Source organism: Electrona antarctica (genome assembly GCF_951216825.1).
Source record: "Electrona antarctica genome assembly, chromosome: 12".
Lineage (NCBI taxonomy): Eukaryota > Metazoa > Chordata > Actinopteri > Myctophiformes > Myctophidae > Electrona > Electrona antarctica.
The window spans coordinates 15,998,781-16,017,259 of record NC_136793.1 but is presented as its reverse complement, the minus strand read 5'-3'; the positions used below and the strand labels follow the sequence as shown (position 1 = coordinate 16,017,259).

Here is an 18,479-nt window from a genome sequence, read left to right as displayed (position 1 = left end):
TGTAGTAAACTAGCTGTTGTTGTTGCCAAGCCAACCGCTAACTGCTTGTCGCAAAGTATTGTTGTCATCATCGCTGGAAGAAACGTCACAAATATGCGACGCACGTTGTTTTGTAAAAGTGTCACACACAGTACACTAAGCTAAAGGTTTAATAACTGAACACAGCTTTGTGTTTTCAATGGCGAACGGTTGTAAAGACGTGCTTTTCGCACGTGGAGCTGCTCAGGTAAGTCATGTTATAATAATAATTATGGTTTAAAGTAAAAACACTGACAGGCGATAACTAGACATCAGAGATGATCAGCTAGCTATGATGCTAAGCTGCGTTTAGCCTCTTCACTTCACTGCTCGAATGGCTTTAAATTTACATTTCAATGTAATACATATAATATAAAGTTAGACTGGCACGTGTCTATTATGTTATCCAAAGAATGTGGAAACATGGAACCAAATGCCTGACTGAGTTATGGTCTATTTGTACAGTCCCTTAAATCCTTTCTTTATGGATGTGCTATAGAGATTATAATTGAAATGCTGTCTCTAAAGAGTGAGTACTTGCATGTAAAATTGTCTATTTTGTCCAAAACTGTAATACTAACACTAATAGTAATTATAATAATACTATTGCTACTATACTAATAATATATTTCTACTATTTCTAAATGGTCAAATCATGTATACTTTACATACTTTGACTCAAATATTGTGTTTTTGGACACATAGCCATATTGACAAAATAGCCAATTTTACATCGAGGTGCCCACTCTTCCTTAGTGCTCACTCTTCTTGTACCGCTCTGAATGACTTAAATACCTTGATTTTATTGGTTTTCTTTCAGAGTGATGACTCAGACATTTGGGACGACACAGCGTTGATAAAGGCTTATGACAAGGCTGTTGCATCCTTCAAGGTGAAATATTTCGGGTGGAAACCTCATATGTCAAAAAACATACTTTTAAGTTTTCAGAATGAGAAAATATAGAAAGTAACAGATCTACGAGCCATGCTTTGAGCTTGTGGCTCTGATACGTTTGTGTGACACGGTCTGATCATGATTTACTTGTTTTCCTTGCTTACTGTAAATCGCTCCTGATTAAGACGTCTGATAAATGCCTCAATTGTAATTGTATATCGTTGTATATCATTTTAAGACCGCCCTTAAAGGGGAGGATGAACCACAGACCTCCAAGAACGACCCCCCAGGGAAGAAACGCAAGAACAACAAAAAGAACAACAGCCGGAAAAAAAGTAATGCAGCTCCAGATAGAGAGGTGAGTTTCACATTTTACATTTCAATACCGTATTTACGTATTTAAAATAAACCAAAGATCCTCATAAAGAATGAAGGACTTTTTTTTAGGTAGCTCGCACCAGTATGCACGTCGGCGGCCGTGAGTGTTGGAATTAGGCGTCTGTTGCAGAAAATCTACTGTTGAATGAGCAGTGGGCATACTGTTAAATCTGTTGTTGAATGAGCAGTGGGCACACTGTTAAATCTGCTGTTGAATGAGCAGTGGGCACACTGTTAAATCTGCTGTTGAATGAGCAGTGGGCACACTGTTGAATCTGTTGTTGAATGGACGTTGGGTACACTGTTAAATCTGTTGTTGAATGGGCGGTGGGTACACTGTTAAATCTGTTGTTGAATGGGTGGTCGGTACACTGTTAAATCTGTGGCTGAATGGGTGGTCGGTACACTGTTAAATCTGTGGCTGAATGGGTGGTCGGTACACTGTCGCGTCGGGTTGCAAGTTGTAGGGACTAGGGAAGTGTTGCAAGCCGGCCAAGCTTTCGACTGTCGGATAGCAGTGGGCTTGTTGTTGAGACAGACAAGCCATGAGCTATTTTAGCAGTCTGTCGGTGTCGGCTCTCGGGTGCATTCAGAAACCCTTTTCACACCTTCTAAACAACTGATATCACGACTTCATTTGACTGTCTGCCAATCTGTAGTAATCTGTAATAGTCTGTTTGGTGGAGAGCTAATGTACCTTAACAGTGATGCTTGAAGCGTCACCTTGGCTAAAATAAAGTGCTTCAAACTTACTTATTATTGTGTGTGTGTGTGTGTGTGTGTGTATTATGTGTATACGTGTGTGTGTGTATATATATATATATATATATATATATATATATATGTACTTATTTTTATATATATACTTATCTTTAGTCATTAGTATGCGTGTGTTGTTGCTGCTGATAAGCTTCTAAACGGCATGTCTTGTTGTGACTCCAGTGGCAGGTGGGAGACGAGTGCAGTGCTTACTGGTCAGTGGACGGCCAGGTGTACTCGGCCACCATCTCTTCCATAGACCAGAGGAAAGGCACCTGTGTGGTGGTGTACACAGACTATGGCAACGAAGAGCAACACGACCTGCAAGACCTGCTGTCAGACACCCCTGAGGCTCAGGAGGATTCAAATGTCACATATCCAAAAACGGTGGTATGTATCATATTTGATCGATTTACTGGCAGATTTATTTCTCGCTGCATTTAGCTTCTGCCACGTTTTTTAGTTTCTTACCTTTTCAGCATTTTATTTTGATATATATCGCTCCCCCAGTCGATAGCCGACACGGACCTGTGTGCGGGATATATATATATATATATTTGTATTCCATTTGGACATTGATAAGAGTCGTTTGAAAACAGCGTGCCATAAGTTGCTACAAAACACAGCGGGGGGAAAAGACAACGGATGAAAAGCCATTCCCGTGTTTCCAAATGACTGGGACCGGATCAGGATGTAAATGTGCAATCGTCTATATTTCCGTTGCCTTCGAGACCGCAACTCCGGTGTTTTTACACAAGACTGACATTTGAAAACGCACAAAAATAAATCGTAAAAGTAGTCCGTGGCAGTCGGGTCCAAAGTCATCGATGGCAGTAAATGAGTTAAAGAATCTCCCTGAGATGATTTTAAAACTGAATGAGCATGCTTTGTTCGTTTATCCGTGTGACCTTTTCAGGTCAACGACGTGGAGTCCTCCACAGAGGAGAGCGACCGCTCCAGCAGCACCACGCCACAGCCACACAGACAGCATCCACAGAGCAAAGCCCACCACAGCAAGTCCAAATCCCACAGAGAGACTCCTCCTCCTCCCATGTGGCTCCCTGGCTTCCCCCCCGGTGCACCGCCACCCATGTCGGCCTTCAAAATGGTATGGCGACGTCTTATTAGTTCTCTGACCTTTTCTATTGTGTGTGGAAAATAATGGTTAGAAACCCTACGATAGAGTGTTTTATTAATCCCACTCCCGCCCGCTCCTGTTGGATTTCTGACCACTCCTGCCTGCTCTCGCAATGATTTAAAAAGACTGCCCACAGTGATTGCCTGTCCGCTGCTCCCTCCCGCAACAAAAAATGAAGTCCCAATTTAGTCCCGCACCAACCTGCAATTGTATAGTTTAGTCCCGCTAAACCAGCAATAATTCCATTGAGATCGAAAAACATTACGTTTACCGAAACAGAATGAGATTGAGCACGTGTGCACAAGAGAGGGGTTTTGTGAGGAGTTGCTCACGGGACATATACAGTATTATAGGGAATGGTGTAATGGTGACTTTCTTGGGTACCACAGCATTTTAATGACGTCACGCGCAATCGTGTGCATGCACACGGCGACACGCCTACATGTGCGCATGTGCACAGAACAGCTGATAGCCTATTATGCCTACTAGTAGTGTTTATAGTATATGAGAGTTTTAGACGCACAAACACAAAAGTAGACTTAAAATAATCAGACAAACTTCTTTAATGCGCTGCCGTAGAGAAACTAAAAAGGCTGCTTTGGACGAATCTCTTCTTTGATGGTGGAGGAGGCATTATTGTTGTGTGCAGAACACCACAGTAGCAGTAGTCTACTGGAGCCATACTGCTGTGTTGCTTACCGTGAATGAGAGCGTGCGTTCAGATTAACAGTTAAACCTGTAGTAGCCATTTGATTTGGGCACAGTACTTGACACGGCGTGAAAATAGGAGGCCGCACCCACCACCAGTAAACCTAGACCACTGGGTACTTGGTGCGTCTTGGAAAGTCTGGTGACCCGAGGTTAGGTGTGTCTTCTCTTGAATCTAGGGCGACGCGTTCTAATGTGCATGCGTGTGCACTGTTCCGTTCCGTACCTGCGTGTGCACGTCACAATGTTTGGGTACTGCGTTCTACGAGCATAACACCACTGATTATAGGTAGGCCTATATTATATTGTGACCACGGACACCGCTATGCGACGAGCTGCGCACAGGTTGCAGCGTGAGAGACTCCACGTGCGATGTCCAGAACAGTAGGGGACACAGTAGGGCGGGATCCATCCCGCTCCCGATGCAGGGCTCTACCCTACTATACCAAATGGCTGTATATTAAAGCCTCGACAAACGGCTACTTTTCTACTCTATTTTTGTAGTTTTTATATATGTAAATCCAACCACCCCAATTATATACGCTATATTGTATTTACATACTCTTAACATCCTGAAGTAACAAAATGCTGAGAGATGGAACATTTTGAAGATTTGTCCAACATGGTGCCCGAATTTCAAAGGGCTGTGAAAGGAAGGGACTTTTGGGGGCAACCGTAAACCTTTTGAATAGACGGGGGTGGGGATTGTTTTTTTTTACTTAATTGAAAACCAGCAAGAAATTCATAATAATGCAGCATATGATTGATGAATTATTTCATGACATTATATTGCTGTAATTTTCTCCTTCCCAGCTGAGAGTAGCGAGAGATTGGAAGCCACACAATTAGATCACTTTACTTTTGCATTAGATTAGGTTGCACTTTATTGGCAGCGCACGTAATGATCCCGCAGGGGGAGACGGAGATTGAGCCATTAGTGCGGTAGCCCACATTACACAGAGGTGGTTACGGAGCGGGCTGTGAACCACAGTGGTGCAAAATGTACTCAACATTTTTCACTTATCAATACTGCAATAATATTGCAGTATTGATAAGTGAAAAATGTTTAATTCCGGACTTTTTACTTAACAGAGTATTTCTATATTATAGAAATACTCTGTTACAGGTAAGTAAAAAGTCCGGAATTAAAAATGTACTTGATTAAAAGTATTGGCATCAAAATGTACTTAAAAGTGCCAAATGTAAAAGTACTCATTTTGCAGAATGTCACATTTTGAAAATAGCAAATCTACAAGCTCACAATGTGAACTTGTAGATTGGCTATTTTTACATGGACGAAATGTATAGGGCTGAATTGGTTAATGCATGTTTTGTAATAATCACAATCTACGAAGTAGCTTAAGTTTTCAAATAATTGTAGTGGAGTAAAAGTAAAATATTTGCCTCCGAGGTGTAGTGGAGTAGAAGTAAAAGTATTGGAAATACTCAAGTAAAGTACAAATACCTCAAAATTGTACTTAAATAAATATACTTAGTTGCCATCCACTGGTGGTGTCAAAGCGGTCTGTGAACCATGGAGGGATCCGTGCGCTACAGTGTGCCTTATTATACACTGTGGAATGATCATTTTAAATGCAACCTGAAAACCTACCTTTTTAGTCTGGCGTTTAACACAGTTTGAAGTTATTGTTTGTTATAATTGTTTTGCTGTTTTTGTGGATTATTTTGCTTTGCTTGTTTATTATTGCGTTATGCTTATATTACTGCACTGTAGATAGACTACTGTATCTGTTTTTGGAAAGCACTTTGGGTCAACTTCTGTTGTTTTTTAATGTGCTATATACAGTAAATAAAATTGACTTCTTATCTGTAACGGCTATCGCCAGGGGAGTTTGTATTAAAACTTTACGTCATATTCTTCTTCGATTGTATTACATTTTCTTTAAATGATATTGCACTTTTTATTATGTTTTCTCTAAAGGGCGGAGGCAGACGGTCTGGCGGTGGTCCCGCCCCTCCCCCGTGGCCTCCCATGATGCCGTGCGGACCACCGGTGAGTCAGCAGATGTACTTAACAGTAAAACATCACATAACTAATTTTATTGTCTCCGCCAGGTCGAAGGCAAAACCCATCTTTTTCATATTACTCCCATACATTTTGTCCAAACTCTTATCTCTATAGGCATGTGATCAAGACTGATCTGTCCGATTTGTCACATTCCATCCTGATTGGCTAAGATTGACTTGAAATCGGGCAGATCCGTGTTGATCACATGACTGTAGAGATACTGCCCTATATCTTGCCCCTTACCCATTAACTATTTGCCATTTTTTTACTATTTTAAAACATTTTAAAATAGTACAAATAGCCAATCTACAAGCTAACAACGTGTCGATGTAGATTGGCTAGTTGAACTATTTTTAAATATAATAATAGGGGTAAGGGGTGGCGCAAGATGGAGCCCACTGTGTATTAGTCAAAATGTGTTTTTGTAAATGGGCCTTCTGGTGGCGATATAACTGGTTGGGTTAGGGTTCTGCTCTGTCATCAAGGGAGTGTGTCTGCAACTATGCACAGTTTCACGCTGATTGGTCGAACGGTTCTGGAAATTAGCTGTTAACACCCCGAGCGCACAGGACGAAGTTCACCGTCTTTTCAATTAGTAACGCCCAGCACCCAGGACGAAGATTGATCAAAGGGACGGAGATTATATTATTGATAGTGGAGCGTCTGTTGCGCAACATTCAATGTTCCCCCCCCTGTTTAGCCGATGAGACCGAAAATCTTAAAACGTTAACTCTTGATCTAAAACATCCCGTCCAATTCTAAGCAAAGATTATGTGTTGGACGGCCCACCGCGGTCCCGTTGCTAGTCGCGGTAGAATTAATCATACCTCCCGTTGTTGTCGATCGCCTCTAGAGTGTTTTGGCTACATCTAGCTGCTTCAGCCACATCCGGGATAACATCCGGTCCGTTGGTTAAAGTGCTCCGCTGCTATACATTTAATGGATTAAATAACTCCGGGCGTTCGGGGTAAAACGCTTTACCCGCTATTTAATCAAATATTCTACGCTGCCGAGATTGTTTTATTACCTTTTAGAGCATACGCTGAAGTATTTGCAGCTTTTCAACCACGAAAATCCGGCGAAAAATGGTTCGATGGTTTGTTATGATCAGAAGCACCAGCGGCCATGACAATGCGGAACGAAACCACAGTGCAGAGCAAGTTGTAGTCCAAACAAACCCCCCGTCCACTTGCATTGGGCTCAATTTCCCAGAAGCCCTAGCAGCCCAGATGATGACTTGATTTCGGTCAAAATTAAAACGGCAAATGAAACGCATTCGGGTCGGGTATAGCGTTTTACGTGCGGTGGAACCCTGGATTAAACAATTAGCTGCCGTCAAACTGTTAACAGACGGACGGACAGGGTTGCGAAGACAACATTGTTATCAGCCTTGCTGATCTGTAAAGGGTTAAAGCACATTGGTTATTGAAATGAAAGAAAGCAATACTTGTTTGTTTAACCCATGAAGACCTGAGGCCGATTCTACAAATGTCTTCTAAATCCTTTTCTGAAAAACATATGTTGTTATATCAGTGGATCTCAAACACTTTCATGTCGAAGACCACCAAAATGTATTCATGTATTTGGCTGCCGACCCCCATCTTAAAAATATTTTGTTCCAGGGACCCCCAGAAGCAAAAATTTGGATTAAAAATGTTCGGTTTAAAAATATATATATTCAAAGATTATGTAATATATACGATTTCACTTCTTGCCGACTATGAGATTGTATATCTGCTATTTTTGAATAGCCGACTACCTGGTTTAGTGGGTTAAAATACATCTACACATCTCCCTAAAGGTAGAGAAAGAGGGCACTGAAGCCAAGCCACAAAGGTTTGAGAAGAAGCACTGACTGCTGTGACCTAAATCTAACAAATCGAACTTCTAGAATGTGCCGCAAGTAGGGCATGGTCATTTTTCAATGTTGTGTTTTTCCTTTTTTATTATAGACTATGAAAGTGTCGATTGTAAGCCCTTAAATAATGTTTAATGTACTGAACTGAAGATCTGCGTTAGAAGATCTGCGTTATCTCACCTTAGTTAGTCAGTTACTAATATAACGTCTGTTTTGAGTGGATTCTTCAACATTTTTGTAAAAAATAATCTTTTTCCCACCCTGTAACACATTGGTGAACAAAGTGAACCTTGAGGGGGTCCCCAGAAAAAGCTAATAAAGTTAATACAGCATCACAGAAATTTTAACCACTTTATCCATGTATACGTATGCCATAAATATCAGACATGCAAGCTCACTGCAGGCTTGTACAGCTGCTATTTCTGAACATTTTAGAAAAATCTCAAAGGTTTTAGATGTATATCAATTTGGGGATCCTTGGCATGAAACGGTTTGAGAAGCACTGCTGTGTAACAAATCCTTGTTCTTTGTGTTGTGTTCTCTCCTCTCACCCTGCTGTGTGTATTTCTGTCTCCCAGATGATCCCACCTCCTCCGCCCATGAGCGCTGATATGGAGGACGACGAGGCACTGGGCAGCATGCTCATCTCCTGGTACATGAGCGGCTACCACACCGGATACTACCTGGTACGTGCACAGTGCACCCAACGCAGAAAAAAACTGAAAACATCCAGCCATCCGGTTTACTCCTATAAACTATATCTGCGTGATGCCTTTTTAAGACACCGGAATTGGGTTGCCTGTGGTCACTGAACTAAGTATTGGACCCGATCACCACAAGCCACACAATATTCCGAAAATCTTGACACTAAAATAGTTTTTTTTTGTCACAGCAACACAATCTCGTGGTATCTAGCACCAGTTAAACATAAGACAATGTGCCGTCAGACGGTGACCACTTAGGAGACCAGAGGATGTTTTACCGTTTCGCCTCTAGTGGCTCCAATTGGGATGGTGTATTTTCTAAATCAACCATCTTTGAGTGCACACAGTACAACTTCCATAACCGTTGCAATGCAACCATATGCGCCAGCATGCAGCGGGACATATCAAACGCTAAAATGGTTTTGTTGTGTCTTGAATCATTGGTGTGGTACGGGGCTTAAGATGGCGGCAGAGATACAACAGTTTAATGGCCCATGACGTAAATCACCGTCAAGTTCAAGTGCACGGTCATGTGCCCGAGATGGAGATTGATCTCCGTCAAATTAGTGATATCAAAACCGGTCTCATCGCTCCACAGCCTAGATGCGCTTGTTGCGCAATCCTCGGTGTTGCACAACAGCGACACGTCATCGAAAATGTTCCCTGCCTGTTTAGCCGACGACAACGAAAATCTTAAAACGTTAATAACTCGCGATCTAAATCATCCCGCCTAATTATAAAAAAAGATCCTGTGTTTGACGGCCCTCCGCGGTCCAGTCGCTAGTCGCGATAGATTTATTCTTACCTCCCGTTGTTGTCGATCGCATCTTTAGTGTTGTGGCTATTGTTAGCTGCTACACACACACATTCACAACAAAATCCCGTCCGTCGGTAAAAGTGGTCCGGGCGCTATAAACGATGGGCACATTTTATTAATGGATTAACCCATTTTGGACGGGAACCCCTTTTGGTGTTAGCATTATGTTATGCTTTAGCTATTGAAAAATAGTAGATCTAGGCGCTACGAGCTTGTAGGTCTGAACGACTGACATAGAAACATAGCTTTTTCAGAAAACTGTCAGGATGTAGAAGACATTTTTAGAATCTGATCTCAGGTCAGAATGGATTAAATAGGCCTGGGCCCTTAAAGGGGCATTCCACTCATTTTCAACATTTTACTATGTCATTAATGTACCTTAGAGCTGTTGTGTGGAAATAATACAAAAGTTCCCCCATTCTGTGTTTCCTAGAACTAGAGGTCTGAAAAGAATCATTAACATGGTGAAACACATCTTGATGATGTCATCAAGATGTGTTTCACCATGTTAATGATTTTTTTCACAATTACATTTCTAGGAAACACAAAATGGGGGGACTTTTTTATTATTTCCACACAACAGCTCTAAGGTATATTAATGACATAGTAAAATGTTGAAAATGGGTGGTTTTCCCCTTTAAGGTGTTAATGCAGCACTGGTAGAGAGACATTGATTCATGCTGCCTTTCGTCCATTGGTTCTGCAGCAAGGAGCTTACATCTTGTGTTTTTATGTCGAGGTTGTTTTTGGTATTCTATCTGGATATCATTTCTTCCTGTATATCATACCCCTCCCCCCACACATCACCTGCACTTCCACTCAGGCGATCGATCAATACAGTTCTATCTTAGCGTAGTTTGGGCTAAACTTATAGAGGTTTTGTGTGATAGAAAAGAAACGCAACACTACGGTCTCAATCACCCGGCACGTTTCGTTGGGATTCTGCTAAGTATAGCCGCCACCGCCGGAGCAATTTGGATGAAAGATGAGGCAGAAATGGGAAGCTCGCAGGCGGCACTCACTCGTTGTCTTTTTATGGAAGTAAGTTGCTCCATTTTAGAAACTCTGCGCTCCTGGGCTCATTGAGTTTTAATTCAGTCGAGCTGCAAACGTCACGCTACAGTAGAGGCATATCTGACTTCTAAACCAGATCAAAGGTAAAAAGGAGGTGTAGGGGTGGGACGAATACGGATTTGGATGGTATAGTATCACGATTATTCTGCATAGATTTATTCCTCAAATCTATGGACATGAGCATTTGTAAATTAGAGGTTTTATTATATTTTCTTAAAAAGAAATTGGAAGGTGCTGGTCAGATAAGGCAGTAGCCAATAATAAATATATATAGGGTATAATGTATCTCTTTAAAAGTAAATAAAAGCTACAGGTTTAAACATCCATGCAGGACCCCTCTAGCTGTATTTGAAAAGTAGTATGTTCAGTTCAACAATATACAATGAATTAACTGTGCTTTTTTTTAAATGGTAAAAAAAAACGATTAATAACAGTCTCATTCCTAAACGTAAGGTATTTCTTTTCTCCCCTCTCTTTTTGCCAGGGTTTGAAACAAGGACGTAAAGAAGGTGCGTCCGGGAAGAACAAGTCCCACCGCTCTCACCACAAATGAAGTGACTGACCAACTCAGTGGTTCTCAAACCTTTTTTGTTTGTTTGTTTGTTTCAACCCCCCATAACTCTGAGGCCCTTTCCCCACCAATAGAACTTTGGTATTATTGGAACCTTGGTGCTTTCAGGGAACCGGCCGTGAACCGGCCCGCGTTTTCCCACCCGTTTAAGCACCACCCTTGTACTTAAGGGGCAGGAATCCCCAGTTGCCCCCAGTTACATCACATCTGCATCTTTCAACCTTTAGAATAGTGACACGCCCACCTTGGTTCCCAGTTCAAGTAACTTTTTTGGTTCCAGTTCTGAACCAACTGTTAAGGTTCTGGACCAGTTCATGTTCAGTGGACCCCCCCATTCCCCCAAACCCCTCCGCACCCCCCACTGCGGTGCCTTGGTGTGTGCATCTTTCTCTTCATGTTCAGCAGAGAATGATATTATAATGAAGTGTCATGTAACAAGGCAAGGTTTTGTATTTTTTGTAAATAAATGAAATAAAGGCTGTTTGCGCATACAAAATAACAGTGACTGGTTGGATGTTAATTGTTCTATCAACAACACATTATATTTAAAATAATGACAATGAAGTTGTTGTATAAAATGAATGACCTAAGAGTAGAGGGATTTGAAAATAGCTGATCTACAAGCTCACAACGTGTCGCGCTGTAGATCGGCAATTTTCAGCAAAGTGTAAAATCAGCCATTATGACGTCATCAGGTGCTCTTTGGTGAAACACATAGCAACAAAGTCCAAGAGGTACTGCTTTGTCTCTCCTGTGGCATAAACTGCAGACCAACAAGACGAGATCCAAGGCACTCCATCTTCAAGTCGAAAAACATTAACATTTTATTGAGCAAGGCAACTGAATTGACCCATCACGTTTCGACACTAGGTCGAAACGGTACCTGGTACTATAGGTCGAATGCCTTGGATTGTTTCTTGTTCTGGTCTGCACTTTATGCCACTGGGGAGACAAAGCACCATACCCTTTGTGTTTATGAAAATGCAATACGTGGCTGTAATAACAAACATTGTCCAGCAGAAGTCAGACTATCCACTCGTATTAATGAGCAAGTGCTATAATTATCATGGTTGGGCGATGCTGGATAACATTGGCAGGGACCGCTCTGGGGGGGGGGGGGGGGGGCTTCATCTGGTGGAAGCCCCCCCCCCCTCCCCACAAACCCAATTGAAATTCATTCTCCCCTGCTCTAAATAGCCAGCCAGCCCATAGTCCCCCAAGTCACAATTTTCTGGAGCCGTCGCTGGACGGGAGAAATAAAAACAAATGTATCTGTTAGTCAGAGCCTCATACAACCCCAGTGCTTCTAGGACACGGTTTACCAAACAGTGGATCGAGACCCATTTTGGGTCGCGGACCAGTATTTTATGGTGCCACAAGTAAATGTATGCTTTTTTTCGTTACCTACAAATATGTACTATTTAAAAAAGTTTAAACTAAAAACTAAAAAAAAAAACTTTTCATCAATTAAAACAATTGCAACATTTTCCAAAAGCATTTCATAAAAACAATGTTTAAGATGTATTGCAAATAGCAGATTCACAAGCTCACTTGTAGATCTGCTATTTTCACTAGTTTGGATCCCGGGTCTTTGGGCTAAAATGTTTTGGAACCACCTGAGTGCAACCATAGCGCATTGTGAGCTTGTATATTGGCTGAAAATGTAGGGCCGAAGTGGGTAATAATAATCCAAATCTACAAAGTAACTAGCATCTAAAGTTTTCAAATATTGTAGTGCAGTAAAAGTACAAGATTTGTCTCTGAGATGTAGTGGAGTAGAAGTAAAAGCATCGAACATTGGAAATACTCCAATAAAGTACCCCCAAATTGTAGTAGTACTAGAAGTAAGTACTAGTACTTGAGTACATTACATTACATTATTGAGTAGTTACTTCCCACCACTGGAGAGCAGGTAATCCGGGGCATTGCTCCAGACTTCCAGTGCAGGCCAAAACGAGTTTCTCCCCAGAGGCGCTCACTGCTGCTGCGTGGACCGTGTATGTACACCCAATATAGGATCACATACATCATCATCACGACGGCTTTGAAATGCATGTAAGGATGGGTGCCTAGTTACCTCCAGGGCGACGGGCGGCCGAAGAAGGATGATGAAAAATGGGGAAATGCATAACGTGGTATCTGACAAATTAGCGAGGGCTGGCGGTGGTGTCGAATTAGAAGTGTAGCCTACTTTTAGACGTACAGTATGCTGTAGGGGGCAATGGAAATCTAATTAGAAATGATGTGTTCGTTCGTCCACGGGAGAGAAAGAGACAAAAGTGTCTGAATTGACCCCCCGCTGTGTAGCTGAAGGGCCAGTGTTTTAATGATATACTGCTTCACATACCTTGATACCTTTAAAGCACTTTCAAACCTTTCCGAAATAGCAAGAAGAAAACAGCAGATCTACAAGCTCGCAACGTGTCGCGATGCGACACATTGTGAGCTTGTAGATCTGCTGTTTTCGCCATACTACAAAGTATATGATTTAAGTGGTTAAAGAAGGCTACTCATCTGGCTGACCTCCCGCCTATAAAACTAGGGGCGCCAGGTTGAAAGTGGGTTTAAAGGCATTAAGGTATATGAATAGTATGTAATTAAATACTGGCCCTTGGCTTACAGCGCACAGCAGGAGGTCATTTCAGACATTAAAGGTGTTTTTCTTTTCTCCCCCTCAAAAGGCTTGAGGTTTGAGGTGGAAGAAGGAGAGAGAGAGAGAATGAGAGAGAGAGGAGCATGTGTCTTTTTGGCAAAGTAAAAGTTGCTGCTCTTTGATACAAATTTAAACTAAGGCACTCTTGTTTGTGGACAAATTAAAAGCCTTGTTTGGTGGCATTGGTGGCTAGTGCATCACTGTGCATTGCATGGCAAGAATAAAAAACTGTTTTCCTCAGGGTGACTAATCGCTGATTGCAGAACAAACATGGCCTTTTATAGGACATGAATGACACTACAGGCTCATTAACATACAGTACAGGTGCCTATAAGGTATAAGTTGACAAAGCCGGATGCATTACCCAAAGTCAGTTTGAAAATATAACCAACGACAAAAAACACTCCCATACCTATTGGGAGAAAATAGAAATACAACAATGTGAAAACACAGCAGCAAGATTTGTGTTTATCTGTTGCGATAAAAGAAGGTTAGCCAGTGGACGCTTGGGAATCGGAAAGGTTCCCGGTTCAATCCCCACGGCTCCTCCTGGCAGAACGTCAAAGTGTCCTTGAGCAAGGCACTGAACCGCTTACTGCTCCCGGGGAGCGGCTCGGCGCCCTGCTGCATGGTTTCCTCCATTGGGTTTGTTTTTGGGGCGGCAGCTCAGGAGGTACAGTTGGGTGCCACCGATATTGTCCCTTATCATTTGACCCATTTAGGCCTGACCTCAAAATTTTAAAAAATCCTTCTAAATCCTCCAGTTTTCTGAAATAAATATTTTCACGATTTTTCAAAAATAGCAGACCTACAAGCTCGTAGCGCGCCACTCGGTGGCGCGTTATGAGCTTGTAGATCTGCTATTTTTCAATAGCTAAATTATAACATAATGTTTAAAACACCAAAAGGGGTTTTGCGCAGATCACGCAAACCTCAGCAAAAAGAAAAGGACAATATCGATGGCCTCCAACTGTAGAGCGGCCACTTGGGGTAACATACTGTAAGGTTCCCAGTTGGATCCCGGGCTCCCCCCAGAGTTAAGTGTTGAAATGTCCTGGAGCAAGACACTGAACCCCCAACCAAGACACTGAACCCCCAACCAAGACACTGAACCCCCAACCAAGACACTGAACCCCCAACCGCTCCCAATGAGCAGGTTCTTGAGCAGGCCTTGCATGGTTTGCTCCGCCACTGGTGTGTGAATGTGTGTGTGAATGGGTGAATTTAACGCACATTGTAAAGTGCTTTAGATAGGCGCTATATAAATGCACCATTTGATGATATAATGTATGCATAGCCTACTGTAAAGCCAAAGCGGCTTTGGATATAAAGGAGCTAAATGCACAGTTTACCATTATCTGCAATGTACAGTTAACATGTATTTAGTCTTCTATGTATAACACTGGATATAGTACTAATCTGGGATGATATGAGGAGTATAGGAAGTGGGGTGAGAGTTTTTTTTTTGCGCGCACCCACACACACACACACACACACACACACACACACACACACACACGGTAGGATATTTAGAGCACAGAAAACCACATGTAATTACAGTGGGAACAACCAGAGTCCCACTGCTGCTGGCTTTGTAATGAGTTCTCTCTGTTGGGATTCTCAATGAACAATTCTGCCATGCCAGTGGTTTGCAGCCTCCCCTGTATACCCACCCGCACCCTGACTGGGTTATAAACTGGTGGGCTACGTGTTGTGTGGGGGACATGGACTTGTACAGGTCCATGTCCCCCACAAGTATAGTAGAATGTGAAAAGTATAGACATGGCGAGGAGCATTTTCCTGGTACTCTTTAGATGTCTGTTTCATTGTAATAAAACAAAAGATTTGGGGAGTTAGGCTTTAAATTAGGAAGAGATTCAGGTGTGATTAGGATTTGACATTTAGAGGTCAAGTTTAAGCCAAGGTATGGGTTTTAGACGCCTGATCTATACTTTTTCTTTTCTTTTTCTTTGGCCAATTTGTCAGCTATATTTTCATCTATTTTCTAGGCCTAAAAATGTCGATGTCCTCACAAGTCTATAGTACTACGACAACCGCGTATGTGCGAGAGACGGAAGGAAGCAATAGAAACAGTAGAGGGTTTTGTGGTGGGAGGATGTGAGCACAGAAGAATTGTCTCCTGTTTTTAGCCCATGTGATCTCGCCCTCCAGCTGTTTCAGCCGAGCTGTAGCTCTTTTCAGTGAGAAGCTGTTCTCTTTGTTTAGTGTGCTGACTGAGTGACCGCGGCCAGTGAAGTCAGTGTTGTTGACTGTTTGCCAGTTTGACTCTTGGCGGTTTCTTCTCTCTCTCTCTCTCTCTCTCTCTCTCTCTCTCTCTCTCTCTCTCTGCTGTTTTATGTGTGAGCGAAAGGGAAAGGAAACCAGTGTTGTCTTTTATATACTTAAGTAAAAGTATCAATACAGCAATGTTAGAAATTCTAGTGATAGTCCGTTATTAAAAATGTACTTGAGTAAAAGTACAAGTATTGGTATCAAAATATACTTAAAGTATAAAAGTACTCAATATGCAGAATGTGCTATTTCAGATCCCATTTTATTGTCCTACAATTAGAAAAATATATAATAATATATTTCAAAAGATTTTTGAAACATAAAAAGTGACATAGCTCTGTTTACACAATGCTGTGTACCCCCTCTAACAACCGTATACTTTCCCCATTTTTGGGGGTTTCTTTGCCCAGATTGCATTTATGGTCAAAACACAAGTTATATTCAATGGCTCATAACTAAAGAACTGATGATCGTGTTTACAAAATCTATTTTCCGGGTGAAAGACATCCTTTGTTTACATCCTGGAGACATCGCGGAATCCCGTGGGTCGACAAAATAAGGTAAAAACACTGAAAAACACTGGCGGTGGCGGAATAATTAATGACTAAATACTTGGCAATCAATGTGCTAATTCCTCCCCACACACATTTCTCTGTCACTGCTGTTGCATCCTTCGTCCTACTCCTCCCATGCACCCAGCTGACTGGTGAAAGCCAGTCAGCAGCCCGTAGGAGACCGTCTTCTAGCTCCCCCGAACCCGGGACAATTGTGTTCGCATAGACGCCCTGACAAAGCCTCGATGCACCACGGTGGACTCGGACCCACAACCTCTGTGGTCCTCGCGAGATTTGAACACACCTGTTGACTGTAACAAGTCAGAATAAAATGCAGTTTCTTTTGGGGCTCATTACCATACCTAGGATTATGTACTGTAAAAAATGATGAGTTAAATCCTGGCGCCTATCTTTTCCCCTCAGACGGGATTTAAGAATCAGCCATAACAAAGCCGTTTTGCATATAAACCCATTGCTTGCCCAACGCTGTGCGGCGAACCGAGCGAGCTTTCCCCAGGGGGGTCTCGCTCCACCATCCAGCCCTGCAGCCAGAAGTTAAAAGGGGGTCATTCCCAGCTTGGAAAAAAGCACCGCTCTCTGGCTCTGCGATTGTTTACCTCTCAGCCTTGACCATACAGGCATGCGGCATGTAAACATAATCTGCATTTCACATTGCCTCCCTCAGTCTCTCTCCTTCTAGGAAAGACAGACCAGACAGACATGATAAGTTGAGATCACAGGGCACTGTTGCCAGGTTTCTGCCAAGAGAAACAAGCAGCAGCCAGGTCTATGAAAATAACCCTCGAAAACAGGCTACCGGTATAGGATGCATCACACAAGGGGGTCCCAGGGGTCCCAGGCCAGCTAAATTAGTAAACCAAACCCCATAATATTTCTATAATTCCATGCAACGGTAGAGTCTGTTCTCCTATATGGCAGTGAATGCTGGACCCTGAAGGTAGATGGGTGCTACATCAGACTGTTGCATGCAGTACTTAACATCAGCAAGAATACACACGTTACCAACAAGAATCCATCTGTATGATGGAATACCGACGGTGAGACAGAACATACAGTATAGCAGCCAGGAGAATGAGACTAGCACTGCCATATTAAGACACCAAGAGCTGGCAGCCAGAGAATGTGTGCTGTGGGAACCAACACACGGGCACCGGTCACGAGGACGTCCCACATCAACATATGTGGATGTACTCAAGAAAGTGCAAAGCACCAACGAGCTGGCCAGATGTATGGAGAACCGGGAAGACTGGAAGCAACGATGGAGGGCTCATCTGAGGACGACCTTCTATAATTGCTACAAATTCCTACAAAACCATCCAGTAATTATTTGCATAAACAACAAGTTGAATGATAATATTAAGTCTGATAATGATGTACTGTGCACATTTTTGTCAAAATTCCAGGTTTGCCAGGACATACAAAATGAGCGGACAATAATATCACCAGAAACACAAGAGCTAGCCCCAAATGACCATAACAGGTCTGTAACTCTGAGTGTGAACAAACCATTTGTACACTCTCAGAGTTGGAAATAAAACATTTGAGAACCACTACTAGTTCTCTAGGTCGTCCTCAGACGAGGCCTAGCTCCATCGTTGCTTCCAGTCATCCCGGTTCTCCATACATTTGGCCAGCTCGTTGATGCTTTGCGCTCCTGCGTCTTTTTGTGTACATCCTGACTCCTTATATGCCATAGTAGGACTCCTTATATGTCATAGTAGGACTCCTTATATGCCATAGTAGGACTCCTTATATGCCATAGTAGGACTCCTTATATGCCATAGTAGGACTCCTTATATGCCATAGTAGGACTCCTTATATGTCATAGTAGGACTCCTTATATGTCATAGTAGGACTCCTTATATGCCATAGTAGGACTCCTTATATGCCATAGTAGGACTCCTTATATGCCATAGTAGGACTCCTTATATGTCATAGTAGGACTCCTTATATGTCATAGTAGGACTCCTTATATGTCATAGTAGGACTCCTTATATGCCATAGTAGGAC

The 18,479-nt window shown here is 42.4% G+C and overlaps 1 protein-coding gene across 1 annotated transcript; it reads left to right on the top strand.

Annotated features, from left to right (window-relative positions):
* The first annotated feature begins 36 nt into the window (after positions 1–36).
* On the top strand, positions 37–11,275 carry smn1 (survival of motor neuron 1, telomeric). The gene is made up of 8 exons (XM_079516338.1): positions 37–226; positions 839–910; positions 1,152–1,271; positions 2,234–2,440; positions 2,967–3,158; positions 5,839–5,910; positions 8,362–8,469; positions 10,863–11,275. The coding sequence occupies exons 1-8, from the start codon at positions 179–181 to the stop codon at positions 10,929–10,931; spliced, it is 888 nt and encodes a 295-aa protein (XP_079372464.1). The 5' UTR covers positions 37–178; the 3' UTR covers positions 10,932–11,275.
* The last annotated feature ends 7,204 nt before the right edge of the window (positions 11,276–18,479 follow it).

What these genes read in the sequence shown, in the direction of transcription:
- smn1 (XM_079516338.1), top strand. Translation starts at nt 179, where the DNA reads ATGGCGAACGGTTGTAAAGACGTGCTTTTCGCACGTGGAGCTGCTCAG. An exon ending in TCACATATCCAAAAACGGTG is followed by an intron (nt 2,441 to 2,966) that starts GTATGTATCATA and finishes TGACCTTTTCAG; the next exon opens with GTCAACGACGTGGAGTCCTC. An exon ending in CCATGTCGGCCTTCAAAATG is followed by an intron (nt 3,159 to 5,838) that starts GTATGGCGACGT and finishes TTTTCTCTAAAG; the next exon opens with GGCGGAGGCAGACGGTCTGG.